At 34.8% G+C, this 20,314-nt stretch overlaps 1 protein-coding gene across 2 annotated transcripts in view; it reads left to right on the top strand.

The window, feature by feature from the left end:
* The first annotated feature begins 49 nt into the window (after positions 1 to 49).
* Positions 50 to 20,314, top strand: part of LOC138691514 (potential E3 ubiquitin-protein ligase ariadne-2-like) — a 35,803-nt gene continuing 15,538 nt past the window's right edge. The window contains exons 1-2 of one of the 2 annotated variants that reach the window (XM_069813556.1): positions 50 to 232; positions 455 to 2,081. In XM_069813556.1, the coding sequence (XP_069669657.1) occupies positions 170 to 232; positions 455 to 1,930 (1,539 nt within the window). In that variant the 5' untranslated portion in view covers positions 50 to 169 and the 3' untranslated portion in view covers positions 1,931 to 2,081. Of the gene's footprint in view, positions 233 to 454; positions 2,082 to 20,314 lie in introns of those variants that run through there. The other variant, XM_069813644.1, reaches the window with a different exon arrangement.

A 20,314-nucleotide genomic window follows, 5' to 3' on the forward strand; every position in this document is an offset into this window, starting at 1 on the left:
TGTCATTATGTTTATTAGCCTGATGCATATTTCGACAACGCTCTCTCAAGGTACAGAGAGACAACACTCACAAAAGAAAAATGGACGAGGGGGAACGTCAGAGGCCCCGAAGTGTTCCTACTAACGCGTTTCCACTAACTCCATTAGGACTAGAAGCTCTGTATTCATTATGTCGGAGGAATTATCCAGATCAAGCCAACCCTCTTCAAGTAATAGCCGTGGTGAAATACTGGTAAGTACTTGTCAATATATAGGAAGTGTCAAAAATACACCATATTTACATCTATTCTACACTGTTTAAATGAATGATTACAAGGGGAAAGAATGCATCTCTGAATCCCGAAATAATATTTGGGCGGGGCATATGCGGTATAAAAATGTAATATACATAACATGTTTTTCAATAATCGTTTCTTGCTTATTTAGGCTAATTTTTATTCTCTCATATACACAGTACAGAAATAATGGCGAAAATATTCGGCCCCGAGATCTCACTGCAGAAGAGTGCGACTCCGATATGGAGTATTCGGACGATGATGGCATCAGTTATGAGGATTACTATAAAAACGAAGAAGACTACGGAGCAGATATTTTAGATCCTAGGAAAACTGATCCGGAATATTTTGTATTTGATTGTTTGACTGTAGAAGAAATTGAAAGACTTTTGAACGAATCTGTTGAAAAATTGAGTAACTCCCTTCATATTACACCATCTTTAGCCAAAGTTCTTTTACATGCTCACAAATGGTCAGTACCAGATATTTGTAATAAATATCACGAAGACTCTTATAGACTCTTAGTGTGGTCTAAAATAAAACCGCCAAATCCCCCAGAACAAATAGCAGAACACCAGCAACGGCTGATGTGTCCGGTGTGCGTGGAAACTTGGGATCGTGACAGATTCAATAGCCTCTCCTGCGGTCACTTATTCTGCAAAGATTGCTGGATTATGCATTTTGAAATTCAAATAACTCAGGGTTATTCTACAAGTATAGGTTGCATGGCTCAAAAATGTGATGTTCTGGCACCGGAAGATTTTGTGTTGACTCTGTTAAGTCGACCGTCAATCCGTCACAGATACCAGCGATCTGCATTTCAGGATTATGTCAAGTCTCACCCGCAACTTCGATTTTGCCCAGGACCAAATTGTGAAATCATTATAAAAGCCAAGGACCTTAGCGCAAAAAGAGCCACTTGCAATTCGTGCAAAACTACATTCTGCTTTAAGTGTGGCACAGATTATCATGCTCCAACAGATTGTGAAACTATAAAAAAGTGGCTTACAAAGTGTGCAGATGATAGCGAAACTGCAAATTACTTCGTTGCTCATACTAAAGACTGCCCAAAATGCAATATCTGCATCGAAAAGAATGGGGGTTGTAATCACATGCTATGTTACAAATGCAAGTACGAGTTCTGTTGGGTGTGTTTGGGTGACTGGGAACTGCATGGCACGCACTACTATGAGTGCTCTCGTTACAAAGACGGTCTTGATAGTCATTCAGTCCAAGCAAGGGCAAGGGAAGCTTTAACAAAATATCTCCATTATTACGAACGATGGGATAATCATTCCAAAAGCTTGAAGTTAGAGGAAATGTCACTTCAGAAGATGAAGGTACGCATAAACACGAAAGTTATGAACGCCAATGGAACATGGATTGATTGGCAGTTTTTATATGATGCAGCGATCTTGCTTGCAAAGTGTCGGTACACTTTACAGTACACTTATCCATATGCGTATTATATGGAGCCTGGACCTCGAAAAGAACTTTTTGAGTATCAGCAGGCTCAGTTGGAGGCCGAAATTGAAAATCTTGCGTGGATGATTGAGCGAACAGAAACATCAATTAAACATGGTGATTTAGAAAACCAGATGGATATTGCAGAGAAAAGACGTATGATCCTTCTCAAGGACTTTCTTGAAGTATGATGTACTTTAGTCACAAAAAGGAATAGTTATTCTTTTCTTCTAATATAAATATTTTATTTCTGCACGAATTGTTAGGTAAAATAGAACATTAAAATATATAATAATATTGGTATTTTGAGAAATTATTTCTTGACACTTCTTTCGAAGTTTCTTTTCGGCCCTAACTACTTAAAATTGTTTTTATTTTAAGCTTAAGCAAGTTGCATTGGTTTCAGCATTCTAGTTTTATTGATTACGAAGACTTACATTTTAATACCAGGCCTGTTGTTCGTTAGTATTTTCATAATTTTAAAGTTTTGGTTCCAAAATCACATTTACTCTTTTTTATGGAGAGAACCTAATGAAGCTGAACAAATCTTATTTCTATTTTTAATTGACGTCATTCCAAGGTTTTATGTTAAATTGTAACATATGTTGGGACTGTACAGTTTTTATCAGAAACTACAGTTTCATTGGAAAATCTTTATGTACACTGCAATAACGCACAAGACATAAATAACTTTTTTTGCACAATCGTGTTTTTTTTTTACAGCTATTGTTGTTAGGCCTTGAAAGTTAGAATTCCCATACTGAAACTTGTTGCTAGGGAAGCCATTCTTCATAATATAAAACTGTACTGAAATAGATCTATTACAGTGCACTTATTGTTACTTAGTTACCATTACAGTATAGTTTTGTGAAGGCTTTGGAATAATGTTGCTCTAAATAATCAATCCAAAATAGGTTAGGTATATTGTATTTGCAATTTTAAAAATATGATCGTGCAAAAAATGTTGTACAATACACGTTTGTGAAGTGCATTACAAAATCTCGGAAATTGAAAAACGAGCTCTGCTCGGAGCTCGTTTTTCGAACTTTTCCTCGATCTTGTAAAAAGCATTTCCCAACCATGTATCGTAATATAGGCTACTATTACAGAATATTGAGAAATTGTAATCAGCAAATACAAGATATAGCATTTTATTCATCAGCAACTCTTGTGTGTTGAAACACAAGTCTGAATTTTTTTGTTAAGAGTTTTAACTCTGTTCACTTTTTACTTTTGATTTCAGTGTCAAGAGATTGTAAAATTTTTTAAGTGCCCATCATAGAGTATAACTTAGTTTACTACATATTGTAATGGAAGAGGGCGTGTGTAAAGAGTTATTTAACAAAATGAAGTACATAAAGCTTTTAATGATATGTAACACGAAATAGATAAAATTTTAAAACTAACTCAGGTGTCCAGAGAAACTTAACATTAGTAGTTTGGCTTGTTAAAACATAAAGTTCCTACGAAGTTAATATGAAAGAGTTAGATGTCCTCTCTTTTTGAAAAGTGAATTAACTTACCCTGTGTGTCTAAAAATTTTACAGCAAATTAAATGTTGAACATTCTAGATACATTATATCGATCATCATAAGTTTAGACCCTGAGTGTAAGAATGAATGAAGGCAGATTGTTGATGTTGATCTCTTCCAAAATGATCTTTCTTGTGTGTGTAAGAATTCTTCACATTGTAGCATGTGTGTAAAGTGTCTAGAATGCTTAGTTTTCTTCGAAACAGAAGTGTTGAATGACGTTAATTGTTTTGCTGATTAAGTTATTTCTAATGATGAATGTTTAGATTAGAATCATCTCATATAAGGTTTTTCCTGATGTAAATAAATGGTGAAAATGTTGTATGTAAATACACCACATAATTGGTCAGAAGGAAAATGACATGTATAATTGACAAAATCACTTAAAGATGTAGCTTTACTCAGGGAGGATTTAGATTGGATTTTTTGCATCATTGATGAAATAAAGAATGCATGACTATTGAAAGATTGGATCTACTTTCGTCTTCTCGTGAAAAATGAAATAGAAAAAAGAATTGTACTCCTTGGAGCCTTTACAAATAATTACTAAATCCGGCCAGATATTTCTGAATCGAACATATATTCCGTGTAAGGATTCCTTTCTTTCTTATTCTTTTTACGTGAAGATGAAAGTTCATTCAACTCTGAAACGTCATTTGTTTCGCGAGCAGTCCAACCTAAACCTTCCCTGAAATTTGTTCAGTGTTTGACAATACTAGAATAGAGTGAGATGTACTGTCAGACAGTCACAATGTAAGTTATATTTCAGCAGTGACTGCTGCTATTACCAATTCTTGTTCGTATCAGTCACAAGATAAGGCCACTTTTTGTGAATGACGTAGTACTTACAGAAAGTGTCACGATCGACACCTCAGATTTATTTTAAGTTACATGGAATTATTCGTATTGACAAAACTCTTAATTTTCAAAATTGCTTTAAATGTGCCGCTGATGAATATGAAATTGATGTGCTATTCTTATTCAACTTTTTTATGAATGCACAGCAGGTGGCATAAGCAGTCTCCAATCATGAAGTGGAAGACAGTGTCTTGCCCCTCTTCTTTGTTTATATCAGGATCAAGCTTATGTGAGATAATTTCTAGCAATTTTTATTAGTTCCTTGACAAGACTGTCTGCATGTGAGAAAAGTTACCTACTATGAAAAAAGTTTATTACAGAGGAACTCGAAGGAATTGTGAGTATCGCATGTTTGGCCCAGGTCTGAAATAAATATGAAAGCTTGAAGTAGCCTTGTCTTCCCTGATGCACTAGAAATTTTAAAATGTATGAACAGTACGATTGTTGTATGATTAAATTCTATACTTATATTTAACGTGCAGTATGAAATGTGACTAGCAATGTGCACTGTAATTAATTGCTTAAAGGCTGCTGTATTATAACTACAGTAGAACTTGGTTATAGCGACCTTGTTTTGTGCGACACCTCGCCTATGACGTCAAATATTCTGTGGTCCCAACTAATTCCCCATAACACATATGCTTTCCTACCTTGCTTAATACGACAAACGCATATGCGTCTACCTCGCATATAACGTCATTTTCAACCTCAGTTTGGAATAAGAAATATTTTGTTGAAATTTGGCCCTGACAAATTCTTTACAGTCTCCTTCTGTGATAGACCTCTGGAATGCAGGCGGATTCCTCACCCCATTGTAACCTGACCGAATTCATGTGGTATTAGATCAGTTTCGACAGGAAGTTTTCACTAAGTGCACGCATTTTAACGCAGTATGACTGCTAAAGGAAGTGAGTGATGCTTTAGAAGTCATTAGAATTATGAACATGTTCTATGAAGCTAGGGAAGGGATCAGTGAAATTGCAACTGAAATTATGAAATTTAGCCCTAGAAAGTGTGTATTGGGCAAGTAGAAGACAACAGAGTAAAATGACTGATTACTTCACTTCTAAGTAAAGTAGTTTGATGAGTACTGAACAAACTGTTTTAATACAGAATACTGTATTTATAATTATAGGCCTACGTGTATGTTATTATGTTCATTGTAGGCTTAAAAGTCAATACATAAATCTAAAATAAGTCTAATTAAGTTTGTTATTTTTTCATTTTCCACCTCACTAGATTGATAATGTGAATCTCGGCTACTACGACACTCGTTTATAACAACATAATGTTTAAGGTCCCTTGGATGTCGTTATAACCAAGTTCTACTGTACTTAATTCATTACTACTTTTACTTCTCTGTCTTTTTTTTTTTTTTTTTTAATATAAAAGAAATTGGGGCCCCCAAAAAAAAGATCACAAGTGAATTTTATGCATCATGTAAATGATACATCAGCCAATTGAACTTAAATGTGAATTCACGTGTGCTTAAGTTAATGTCTCTTTATTAATAATGTACCTGTGGGTGTTTCCTTATGTCACATTATCATACAAGTTCATAATGCAAATGAAAGATTCTATTTGATTTATTTAAATGACATTGTACTAACTGCAATTGTTACAATATGTCACTTAAGAAATTGAATGATGTTATGAATGGCAAAGTGGGTAAGAATTGAAACTATTAGCCAGGCTTCTTTCACAAAGGTTTCATTCTGAAATCTATCAGGACGAAGAGAGTAAAATATTACAGATTGTAATTCAGACTTATTGGTTACTATTAACTAGAGAATCAAAGATAAAATTTCTGGATTAAAGAATAACTGAGACTGCATGATTGTCCCCATGCCATGTCATAGTGTTATTGTGTTTCAAGCTTCAAAAGTAATTTGTTCTGAGCAGCTATTTATGCAAATATTATATTGAAATAGTTCATATTAGTTTCTTTCCGTAACTCTGTTTGCCAGTCATTTTGAAATATCAGCAGTTGTGTACAGCCACTGCAATTTAAATGTTGTTAAGCTAAGAAAAAATGTTGAAACAAAACATCTAATATTAACCTTTATCAACCGTGTATTGTGTTAAGAACAGTGTCACTTAAAGATGTAATTTACAATACGTCCACTAGGCTTGTAGATGCCTGAAATTAAAACTATCAACATTACATGAAGTATCGGCAGATAAAGGTTAAATATTTCTTGAGCACTTATTACCAGGGCTTTAATGTAGTAATCTTCAACAGAATTGGTCCCAAGAGTTTTGATAGATTTCATAATATGTAAGAATTTCTCCTGTGTGACTTTATATTTCATAATTTTTTCATTTGTGTATATTTCATACAATAAAACATTTATAATGATATATTCATAGTTTTTTTATTACAATTATTGGGGCCTTTTAAAAAGTACCTATTATCCTACATCTGTTTATCTAGTTTCATCACAATGATAAACAGAAAATAATGTCTTTATCATTCACTCTCTGTCATTTTTAAAATCCAATGGCTACTAGCTTCTGAGCCGTATGTTCCACAGTTTTTTACACAGACATCTGGTTATATTAGACAAGTAGCACGAGCTGTGGTGACTTTTTTTATTTTACTTTACTTAAGTTGCCCTTGATATTTCCATGTAACTTCTGGAGTGTGAATTGTGGTGTTCCACAAAATGATGTCATCAGAACATGCGTGTTGTAATGCTATACTTCTCTTCATACTGCAAGTTCAGTCATTCTTTTATGTTATAGTGCATAATATATATAAAAGCTGTTCCTTACTTTTTATACTAAAATTACGGTAGTGTTGTGATGTTGAAAAAAGTATTTTCAGATTAAAGAAAATAACTATTTTCAGCATCTCTCGTACCAAAAAAAAAAGTCCTTTCAGAAATTCTCTCTACGTGCAGTCTTTTGTTCTAACCTACTGAATGGATTTTCTTCATACTCAAATCCATAAACCATTTTTGTAACCTGGTTGAGTGGAAGAGAAGGCCTCATGGCCTTAACTCTGCCAGGAAAAATAAACCTACTACTACTACTACTACTACTACTACTACTACTACTACTACTACTACTACTACTAAACCATTTCATCTAGGAAGTATGCACATGAAATGTAATCATTTTTATCACGATAATAGTGAGATATGTGAAGCCCTTGCATTAAAATTACCGTATTTGGAGGTGTATAAGATGTATCTCTTTTCTTTACACATTTTTGGGGGAAAAAACTTTATCACTGAATGTTATAAGGAGTTTACACTATTTCAAATATAAATTCAATTCAATTTATTAAGCCATTAAACATACAGTGATAGGCTTCGTCACAAAAAAAAAAACATACATTTGAAAATACACATATAATGGAAAACAGTAATACGTAGGTCTACTTTAATCAAATACCTAATCGAACTGAGAAAGAATACCTTTCAATTTTCTTCATCAAAACCCAGAAATTCATCTCCAGAACTAAATGTACAGTTACTTGAAACCTCTTCTATATCAGAATCTGATCCTCATACAACAAATTTTCCTTCTTACCATCCAGTGCATTACTAATGCCACAATAATATTCTTAAATGATTTAACCACGCTCAGTTTTCACATCTTCAAGCTTCAACCCCAACTCAGTATTGGCGTATAAGATGCACCCTCTTTTCCAGACCCATTTTCAAAGAAAGGAGTGTATCTTATACACCAGCAAATACAGTATATAAAAGGGTAAGTTGCTCAAAATTGGATCTAACCTTTTTTTACTACATAAGAATTAGTGCTTAATAAAACAGTATACGTTACTGATGTCCAAAAAAATATTATTTCAGAGTGAAAATTTGCAGAATTATGCAGCTGCTGCATTTCAGTCAATAAATAAAGTTAATCACATTCTCTAGGTATCGTCAGCAGGTGGGGAAGGGAAATGTGACATGAGAGTGACACTCTTCATTGTTATTGTGGAATCTAGAATCGTAGGGTAGAGATTGGATCAGGCAATAATCTACACAACGTATTATCGGAACAAACTGAAAGTGCAACAGGTTCTTCACACAGTGTTGTCGATTTGTATTGGCATATTTAAAACTGGTTAACTGGTGGAATAGATCAAATTAAAATATTTTCATTACATAAACTGAATTGTTAAATTATTTTTATGTAAATTATTATTTGTGTTTAGGTTATATCTGTGATGCTACTTCAATCTTTCAATCTTTATTGAAATAAAAGCACCCATAATTAGGGACGCCCGATTTTAGGGAATGATTTTTTTTTTTTTTTTTCACGAATTTCCGCTAATTGACGGTCTCATTCATGCCTAAACAATTTTAACTCTCTTGACTCAATTAGCAGAAATTCGTGGAAAAAAATTTGAATCGGGTTTTCCTACCCATAATTGTTGCAAAAAATATCGGCAAGTAGGTATAGCTCGTACCAATGTTAGTGTGTAAGACTTTGCTATGGCTGTCTAGCCAGGAGGCCACACTGTTTACAGCTGTGGTTCTTTCCTTGTGCCCTTGAAGTTCAACAATCACGTGCAGGGCCAAAGAGCTGCATAGTAAGTATAATCTCTGTTGGAATAAAATTGTTTGTAGATATACAGAGCGTTCGCCTACAGGTGGGGCCAGGAAAGTGGCATGTACTGATACACCGCTTTGTGCGGGCAGTTGTTGAGACACGCTCGACAATCAAGGACATCAAGGTCGACAAGTTATCAGTTGTGAGCCAGATGTTGCAGTATTTAACACGTACAGTGCAGTTTCTTGACACAGTTGCTTAAATATTCAGCGTGTGTGTAAAATTTGTTAACAATGCAAAACGCAGAATTCACGCTTGAACAGAGAGTTTTTATGTATGATGCATATGTGAAAACAGAGTCATGTAGAGAGGTGCGTAGGTAATTTGAAGTGAAATATCCGGGTGCTCCATTTCAGGGTAGAGAAACTGTTAGACGTCTTGTTAACAAATTAAGGACAACAGGGTCAATAAATGCTACAATTCCTAAGCGAAAACAAAGAGTATTGACGGGAGAAAAATTGATGAAATCAGTGCATAATTTACACGCTCTCCTAATAAATCTCTAAGACGTGTTTCACAGGAAGTTAGTGTTTCAAAAACATCAGTCTTTACTGCTGCTAAACTTTTAAAATTAAAACCCTACAGAGTATAGTATAGAAAGCGGACGCTTACGGGTAGACAATTTCTGAAGCGAAACCGCAGGCAGGCCGCTTTCCTGGCCCCACCCGTAGGCGAATCCTCTGTATAAGGCAGCATGTTAAGGACTGCAATATGCACAAGTGCAATATATTATCAGAACAAAGTGGAAGTGCAGTATGGTACTGTATTTTATTACTTTAATTCGAGTAATAGTTTTATATAATTTCAATAGTAATGAAAATATAACGTAATGTAATTTTTTGATGTGAGACATCTGTGTTCAAGCTACAAGAGAGAAAAATTGTAAAATTTTGATATCAAAGTTTTACTCTTGACGTCACTCGTGGTACCATGGAAACAGAAGTGTTAAGGCCCGCTGCCTAAATTTATTCGGTCTCATACTTGAAGCATAAAATCAATATGTGGCAACACTGGATGTTATTGTTGAGACAATGTCGGTAGATGTTGATATAAAGCTAGGAGATACGGACAAGAAAGGCCTTCATGTCATGAGATGAACTATAGGTATCCATTTGAGAGAGGGAAGGTTTTTTTTTTTTTTTCCGCAAGTGGATAGGCAACAGAGTTCTAGACTAGGTTTAAAAGCTCTCATTGAGAGTACTGAACTCTCAAGTGGATAACATTGACCTTGGATGTCTGATAGTAATTCACACAGTTTCTCTTGTTTATACAGCTGAGTGCATACTGTGGCCATACTAGGAAAGAGTAAAGCTTAATGACATTTACAAAGGGAGAGAATTTTATGGAATACAAGCCACATACGGGATTAAAAAAGAACGATTTTCTGATTTCTTCATTATTGATTACATTCTTTTAACACATATCTCTGATGAACTAATAAGTTATTCAATTTAAATAACTTAATAGTTTATCAGTGATATTCTGAAATCGACAGAATTTTTAAATGCACGTCACAAGAGGTGCAGTGCGAAATACGCAATCTGAAGACTCAAACAATACTTTTTAATTTATGTTTTTGTTATTCTTATTAGGCAGTCGTTATTTATATGTTTAATAAGAATTAAATAAGGTCAAACAGGGAAGCAGCACAGATGAGGTAGCAATTTGTGGACCAATTAAGTTTAAGAAAATAACTACTTCAACAGCAGAAGACATTATGATGAAATTTCTGAATTATTAAGCATTTTCTTTACATAATTCATACACGAAGTTTGAACAAAGCTCCATTTGTTCCTGACACTGCACTCCTGGTGGCATAACCAAATATTTTCTGCCTTTTTTTTTTAACACTTTTTGTTCTTAAAATCATGTGACTAGAAACACAGCTAATTCTGTTCGTCCATTATGACCCTACGCAGACAGATCACTCAAATTAATGCTTGTGGAAGTACTACATTAATTCAAACAGATACATATGTGAGAGGACTATCCAAGATTAGATCTTTGGATAGCTTCCTGGGAGTGAAAGCATTCTGTAGTGAACAAGAAATGAGTAGTTGCTCTCTTTAAAAACTCGTAGATGGACACATAATGAAAATTGTGTGCTAGACAAGTACATTGCTTCTCTTGCACCTAAATGTAAAGAACAAAGATTAAGAATATTTGTGCACAAATATGTTATCAGATAGTTTTCTACACTGAAATTCAAAGTCTAAATTATTTTTCCAAGATTTTCTATAATTCTATACTGGGTGTTCATTTCGAAGTGTGGCATGACGTCACTGTTGATGAGTCAGCGATTTTAAGCGAGTTTCAGCTTTTTGTCAGAGAAGTTTCCTATTAATCAAGGCGTTCAATCTGAACTTGAGAACGTGTGTGGTATAACTTGAACGTCGTAGCAACAGATGGCGGTCTGTACAGTCTGTGTGCTACCATAACCTCTTTCGAACTGTGTTTTGCGCGGCCAAGTCATGCGCAGGGTATTTGTTATCATCAGTTGCGTACGGCAACATTACACAATACAAATCAAATGCTCCGTGTCCATGTTGACCGTCGAAGTTAATGTCAACAAATACGTAAGTAATCGTCTTTACCCTCTCCCCATATCCCGACAGTAAGAAAAAAACTCATCTCAGTACATGTTTCGAAACAGTTCACATTCCTGCCACTACCGGCATTACCGTATGTATCGGTAAGTACACTTCAGAATGAACACTGTACTTGCTAGGCAACTTCTCTGGCACATAAGTAATACACCTCTGCGGAAGTGTAGGAAGAATGAATTCTCTAGGCTCATCGACTAGCCACATGACGGCATACACCGAGCCATGACACACTTTGAACTGAACACCCAGTATAATAATAATAATCCGTGGTGCCACAGCCCCTGAAGGGCCCAGACTGACCAGCCGGCTGCTGGCCTCATGTAGAGGTGGACGATCATCCAACCAGAATGGAGGTATCGTATGGTTAGCACGATGATCCTCCCCAGCTGTTATAGCTGACTTTCGCAACCAGACTGTGCTATCATAGCTCCCCAAGTGCATCACGATGCTGGGTGAGCACCGGTCCCATACACTGCCTATATAGTACCTATAAATTGCTTCCTTAACATTTTAGTTTCTTTTTGATAGCCAGTTTCTGCTATGTATATTATGCTACATACTTAACATTTGTCAGTCATCACCAGGGAAAGGATTTATATGTAAATACATATTTACTTATAAAGCTAATATAATTTATATTTTGCATTATCTTTATGTTTCACAATGTGTAGGGTTGAAAAATCCTACTTTTATTTTCCATATTTTTCCATATTTTAGAGTTTAGTACATATTTTCGTTAATTTCCATATATTTTCCATATTTCATATAAAACAGTCCATATTATATTAGGTTTAACAATAAAACAAAACAAAATTCCATTAACTTTTAAAAATACATTTCAACAATAGAGATTTAAACACATGTTCAGTAATCCCTTTAACATCAGAGTTATTTGAAAATTAGCAGTCCTATCAACAATGGGAAAGTAAGTTACAAAACTGTATTAATTTAATTTAAAATTTTTAACAGACTTCAGTTGTGCAGCTCAACAGTTAAATGCCAGTCAGAGTACACATAGGTTCAGTTTTGTAAATCATACTATAAAGACGGTAAATATGCCAAAAGTACGTCATTCAGTCAATTTAAAATCAAAACTAACAAGTTACATTTCAGAATTTAAAGAAGATGGTTTATCAACTGACAATAAAATATTATTTTGTAATTTGTGTCAGTGTGCAGTATCATCTACACAAAAGTTCCTGGTGCAACAACACATTACAACTAGTAAACATCAGGCCAACAAACAACTAAATTCCAAGCAGAGACAATTGTTTTTAACACAACCAACAACATCGAATGTAAGATCTGAGTTTAACATCGACCTGTGCCGTTCTCTCATCTCTGCTGATATTCCTCTCTACAAACTAAAGAATAAGGTCTTCAGGGAATTCCTTGAAAAATATACTCAACATACAATCCCGGATGAGTCAACACTTAGGAAGACGTATGCTCCATCCATCTACGATGAGACAATACAGAAGATAAGAGATGAAATTAAAGATAGTTCAATTTGGGTTTCCATTGATGAGACTCCCGACAAAGAAGGTAGACTTGTTGGTAATGTAGTTATCGGTTTGTTAAGTGAACAATATTCTGAACGAATTCTTTTACATTGTGATGTTCTAGAAAAGTGCAATAACAAAACTATAGTTAAACTGTTCAACGAAGCTATGGGTATCCTGTGGCCAAAGGGTATTATGTACGATAATGTGTTATTCTTTATTAGCGATGCTGCCCCTTATATGGTCAAAGCTGGACAAGCATTATCTGTTGTATATCCTAAATTGACTCATTTTACTTGTGTGGCGCATGCATTTCATCGTGTGGCAGAAGTGGTCAGAGACAATTTCCCTAAAGTAGATTTGTTGATTTCATCAGTGAAAAAAGTATTTCTCAAAGCTCCCAGTAGAGTTAACGTGTTGAAAGAAACGTACCCTGAAATTCCATTGCCACCAAAGCCAATTTTAACTAGATGGGGTACATGGCTAGAAGCAGTTGAATATTATGCCGAACATATAGACTCTATTAACAATGTTCTCCTTGCATTGGACTCTGAAGATGCAGTCTCAATTGATACTGCGAAAACAGTTACCTGTGACATAAGTGTGAAGAATGACTTAGCTCACATTCAGCATACATTTTCATGCATCATAAAAACGCTCAAAAGTCTCCAAAATAGGCACCTTTCACTATCTGAAAGTTTTGAAATTATAAATAGTACTGTGGAACAACTGAATCGTGGTAGAGGTAAAGTTGCAGATGCAGTAAGAGCTAAGGTGGACACTGTACTTTCAAAAAACCCTGGATATGAAGAACTACAAAAGGTTGTTGCTGTGATGAGTGGTGAATCAACAGTGAAGATTAACTTGGACTTATCCCCAGCAGACATTGTGAAATTGAATTATGTACCAGTTACTTCTTGTGACGTCGAACGCTCTTTTAGTCAGTATAAATCTATCCTCAGAGACAATAGAAGAAGATTCACTTTTCAACACTTGAAAGAAATGTTTGTAACCTATTGTTATGGTAACAGACAATAAAAATTGTGTTTTGTTGAAACTACATTGGAAGATAAGGTACGTCCATTATATTTTTTGTTTAGTTTGATTAAAATGTACCAATATTTAACGTACATAGTCATTTTTTTATAATTTTAAGTCCATATTTAATTCCATATTTTGGTAAAAATAACTACATATATATTTACATATTTCATATATTTTTAGTCCATATAAATCCGTTCCCTGGTCATCACTTATCAGGCTCTGTCTTCTCCTTCCTTCTTAATCTTCACCGGTCTGGGGAACTGAACAGAGAGATGTAGTTGCAGTAGGCTTCTCAGAATTATATCGTACTTTATTCTCTGCAGCGTGTGTAGTGTCACACCTGTTGCTTCACTCACAGTTCCTGGAAAATGCTGCAGTTGGCATATCTTTTTCTCTTTCTTCTTATTCTATAAATGTATACACATTTCAAATAATTTGTTTTGACTAAGATCTATTCCAGAATAATTTTTTTTAAACTAGTCACAATTCATCAGTGCTTCCCCACACGGAATTCTTAAAACTTCTGGTTAAGATAATTATCCTTATTATAATAAGTTAGGTGAAGAATTATGTAACATCTAGTTCTCTTTTATTTTACATATTGATGTGAACAATGTTTTTGGCTTTTTGTTAATGAATCAATCAATCTTCTTAATGTATCCAGCTGTTTGTTGACAACATAAAGTCCACTATAGTCTATTCAGTTTTTGTTTTTCACGAGAAACGAGGGGTATTTTGATCGGTGTTCATTATAGGTGCCTGTTGCTAGTAGCCAGAGTTGGAGTATAGTCAATATATACTGCAGGGCTGTGTCTTCTGCAACTGGTACTGATGATTTTAATTTACTTCTTTTGTGGTTTATGGATGGACAGTATAGAAGAATGTGTTCCAGATCTTCATCATGACTATTACACCACAAACAAGTAGGATTATCAGAATTGTGAAATCGATGTAGGTACAATTGAGTGACAATGTGACCTGTTCTGGCTCTTGTTAAAAATGTTTGAACATGTCTGGGCAAGTTTTTATACATTTCCAAGTCATTTGGTTTCTTTTGTACAGACTGTAAAATTTTTCCTTTGTCAGAAGAGAGCCAATTGTTGATCCATAGATTTGTAAAATGAGACTTCACTGAAGCAAAAGCACTGGATAGAGATGTCACTTGAAGAGGTCTTGGTTGCAAATATGTTGCCTGTTGTGCAATATTATCAACTTTCTCGTTTCCAGGTATACCACAATGACTAGGTATCCATTGAAATGTTATTTGTTAATGAAGAACAAGCATACAAATCGGCTAGATGTTGATCCATATTTCAGATGGAACGTAGAAAACATTTAATCGGATGTGGAAGGAATTAAGAAAGGGGAAAAAAAAGGCATGCTTTCTTGCTTCACATTTAGGTTGAGTAGTTGCTTGACATATATATCTAGATGGTTCTTCAAAGTCCAAGTAGAAAGAAACTTATGTTAAAAATTTAGAGTTATAAAAAAATTAAATATGCATGAATGACCAAAATTAGTCAGAGGAATAGCTCTTTGGGTGACTGAGTAACTACTGCTTCTACATCATGATTTCTCTGCATGTCTGAGTGGGAAGTTGACAGGTATGTATATTTTATATAATGGCAAAAGAAGAAATGCTGCATACTTTACAGAAAAGGAGAAACTTGGATTCACTTTGAGAGAGGAACAGAGATTAAGGGTGTTCGAGAATAAGGTATTTAGGAAAATATTTAGGGCTAAGATGGAAGAAGTTACAGGAGAATGAAGAAAGTTGCACAACGCAAAACTGTACACATTATATTCTTCACCTAGCATAATTAGGAATATTAAATCCAGAAGTTTGAGATGGGCAGGAAATAGTATTTGAAGACTATATGGAGAGAACAAGGTAAGTCAATTTGGTACGATTTTCACAAGACAAATTTATAACTTCACAGTTAAGCAATCTTTGAATCTATAATACAGTACTCAAATTTATTACACATATTCTTGAAAAATGTTAAGATTGTTTGTAGAAAATCTTAGCTGATTAGAGCCAAAGCTGGCTGATATATTACATTTCAAACTCCAATTCCAAAAATTTTACGAAATTGACTTTCCTTACTATGCGATCTTCATTTACTAATATGTGATCATTTTACAAAACGTCAGCTATTTTTTATTGCGTGCTCCTAAGAATAAACTATGCCCTCAAATTGTGATAACTGTTCCATAATTTGTTTATTTACATCAAGATATGTTACAAAATGTTTCACTGTTTCTAAAGCAGTTACAGCATCATTAAAGGACACGAGATTGTTATAGGCAAGCATAGGCAGCTTCCAGTTTTCACTTTTTTCGAAGTATGCCAAATCATAACAACAAACACGCAGTGTATTTTTGCGTTCTTACACATTCGTGATAAAGCTAATTTCGAGCAAAATTTATTTAGAATGTATAAATGACGTTTTGTATCTCCTGGCATTTAAAATAAGATTGTATCAGTGTAAAAAAAACGTATAACCGAAATAAATGAAAATGGAAAGTATAGGAATTTTGCAAGGACTTCAGAAAAAAGTGTAAGTGTGAAATGTATGAAATAAGTTTTTATACATCTTGATTACACAACTTTTAACACTGTATCGCTTCGGAATATGTATGATAAGAACTTTCTTGTGTTAAATTTTAACGTACCTTGTTAACTTGTTTCGACCTATTTTCGGTCATCTTCAGAACTGGTCGTTGTTGGTCTTGGCGCCTCTTGTTTCTTGGGTGGGTGGGTTCGTAGTGTAGAGTCAAAGAGTGCACTCGTATGTGTTTTGAAATTGAGTTGTGTGTTGAGAATATCGTTGGGGGTGTGTTTTCGTGTATCTGTATATTCCATATTGTTCTAGTGTGTTGAGTTTCTGGCTTTTTGGTTGGATGTGCAGTATTTCCATGTCTGTGTTGATGTCTCTGTAGGTGTGGTTGGCATTTGTGATGTGTTCTGCATATGTGGAGGTGTTTTGTAATTTTATTATGGCTGTGATGTGTTCTTTGTAACGTGTTTGATATGATCTGCCTGTCTGTCCTACACTAACACAAGGACACAAAAAATACATCACACTAACATACGAAAACAAAAACACACATAAAATTGCAACCTCATTCAAGAAATTAAACTACAACATCGCATACAGAACAAATAACACTCTACAAAAACATCTCAACACACAAATACAACCACAGAGGTGTATACAAACTCAAATATAACACCTGCAACAACTTCTACATAGGACAGACAGGCAGATCATTTCAAACACTTTACAAAGAACACATCACAGCCATAACAAAATTACAAAACACCTCCACATATGCAGAACACATCACAAATGCCAACCACACCTACAGAGACATCAACACAGACATGGAAATACTGCACATCCAACCAAAAAGCCAGAAACTCAACACACTAGAACAATATGGAATATACAGACACATGAAAACACACCCCAACGATATTCTCAACACACAACTCAATTTCAAAACACATACACTCTTTGATTCTACACTACGAACACACCCACACAAGAAACAAGAGGTGCCAAGACCAACAACGACCAGTTCTGAAGATGACCGAAAATAGGTCGAAACATGTTAACAAGGTATGTTAAAATTTAACACAAGAAAGTTCTTATCATACATATTCCGAAATAAGTGTTACTGTAACTACTGTCCATATGTGTTTGTTTAGCTTTTGAGAAGCTAATTTGACAAAACTTAGGAACTTTATGCTTATATAATAATTATTATTCGAGAGAACATCATAAGCCTTGTTCTTCAATTCAAAAAATTGAATGTAAAAGAAATTGTCATAAAAATACTATGCTTTACAATGGGAAGAAGAATTCATCGAAATGGTCATGAACCTGAAAATGAAAAATAATATTCACATTTCTCCTCAACCATTACAACAAGAGCAAAATTCAGCTGGTATAGATATCATAAGCAGCTCTTTTTTGCTTCAGCAATTCACTGTCAAAAGCAGATGAATAAAGAGTGCTTAAGATTGTATCTCTAGAAATCATCAACATGAGATACCCAGAATATAAATGGCTTCATATCTACACAGGTAGGTCTAAAATGCAAAACCATTTATAAACGTAGAAGCTGGAATATTATAGCAAACTGGTTTCATTTTACATACCAGACAAAATCTTTCGTCTCATGATGGAGAAATTGAGGCTTATCAGAGTAGCATTATCGCAGCTCATTCTACATTTAGGGAAATTTAGTAGTGCTATGATACTCTCAGATTGAAAAGCAGCTATCAGTACTCAGTTTATCAGTCTAATCTCCCCCCCCCCCCACCTTTATAGAAATACACAACTGTCAAAAAATTATTAATTTCCTCGAGAAAGAAAACAAAATCATCTCATTACAATGGATTCAAACTTACTGTCAAATTCAAAGTAATGAGTAAGGAAAGGATTTTAAGGTGCAGTATCTTTCCAAAAATGTAGCTGTTTTCATACCAGTTGTTTTAGATATGTATTTTTGGACATGAAATGAAGCAAACTGAACACATTTGGTTGCATCTTTTCATGAGATTTGCACATTTATCCCTTTTTATACCCTCTTTGATGCTTCAGCACCTTTTTCCTTCCATTTCTTTCAAGTTTTGTTAAAAATTGGACAGAAAAATAAATTATTTTCACTCTACTTGAGAAACTACATAAAATCCTATAGTCTTATTTTGTAGAGCAGAATGAGAAATATAATGGTTTATTATAATACTGCAGCCCCAATTGTTACCAAGTTAATGTACCGAAACCGAGAGAGAAAACACAAACTTCCAATAAACTGGAGAATTTGCTATGGTAGCTTTGAACCGTACCATTGTGGTTACGACCAAATTGAACTAAATACACAATGTCGCCAACATAAGGACATGACATTGGTCTGTGGCATCATTAGAAGGAGAAATTTGTTTTTTTTTTCCTCTCTTTCTCTACCTCCTTTGTTCTGAACATTGCTGAGAGATAGCACCACTGTTAGTGATAAGATGATTTGCGTAAATATTGGGAGTAGATTACGTGGCTTAGATGAGGGGTTCGCGACAGGAACAGTTTTCCTGTGCTGCATGCACAGATCTCTCATGCAGTGGCAGCATGGTCCTTACTTGAATTTATTTTCGTGTGTACATTCCAGATCAAATCAAGAAGACCCCTTCTTGCTCTGGTTACACATCTTGCATATACGAAGGTTAGGTTTGGTTAGTTTAGGTTTTTATTAACCAAGTCCGCACATGCGCAGACAGCCAACATAATCCTGTTGGTCATGGCCATGATGAAAGTGGTGAATAATTTCATGGCCGCTAAAAGTTTTCTTCATAAAAGATGAGATATTTTTCTCTAGATCACAAATAAAATGGCAACGCGGTCATAATTACATACTTAACGCTTTGGTGAACATTAACATGAAATTTAGTTTCCTTCATTTGAATGATATTCTCTGAAACACACCTTTTTCCCCCTCCCCCCTTTATTTCGTTATGATAACCTACTTTAAGATTTTACTACAATTGCATTTTCTTTTAGTGCATTCAAAACACCGCTGTTGTACTGCATAAATCTTGCACTTGACTAATGGAGTGAATTATTTAAGAATATAGACGCGAATTTTACTACCACCATTTTGTCGACTACCGATGTTGGTCTACCGTGCATATTATCCAGTTGTTCCCAAACTTCAATTAAACCTATTTTTATTAGCATCTCTTTTTTATCTTGTCTTGTGTACATTTTTTAGAGTTTCCCCCCCCCCCAAACATAATTTTGCACTTTAAAATCCGTTACCTAAATTACCAGATAGATGCTTTACCCAAAAAATGCTCTTCCTTCCACATATCACGCAGGAAGCCTCATCATATCAGTTTCAAAACAAAATCTTAGAGATATTAATATTGTGGAATTAGAATACAGAATACAACGAAAACTCAGAAGACAGCAGTCCTACATACACCAGGTCAACCTGGGCGTTATTAACTTGATTGAGTCACTACAGACTACTCCCCACTCCACCTTCCCTGGCAGAGACATATGTTTCGAATCAATATGAGTAAACAGGTAGGCAAGCATTTCTGAGTGACGGATTGTAAAGGCAGGCATCATAGCTTTCGTCTCTCACTGGTCACCTAAAATCCACCAATGATGCACACTGTTTGACTGTGTATTTGTTTCTAAAGTGGAGTAAGTGAAAAAGAGATGAGTGGGGGTATCTCCTTTCCTTTTCCGTTCCCCTTTATGCCCAAGGCTGCACCAGATGGATCTAGGAAAACATTAGTCGCAGTATTCTACCCCAATACTGGACACGACTGTCTTAGAAAAGAACTTCATTGCTTTGGAATGGTGTGGACTGCAACCCCTGCATGTTACCTCCTAATGAGTCTTCAGCATTTAAAAATTCAATGAAAATATAATCCAGGTTACATAAAAATTGGGGAA

Source organism: Periplaneta americana, chromosome 1 (genome assembly GCF_040183065.1).
Source record: "Periplaneta americana isolate PAMFEO1 chromosome 1, P.americana_PAMFEO1_priV1, whole genome shotgun sequence".
Taxonomy (NCBI): Eukaryota; Metazoa; Arthropoda; class Insecta; order Blattodea; family Blattidae; genus Periplaneta; species Periplaneta americana.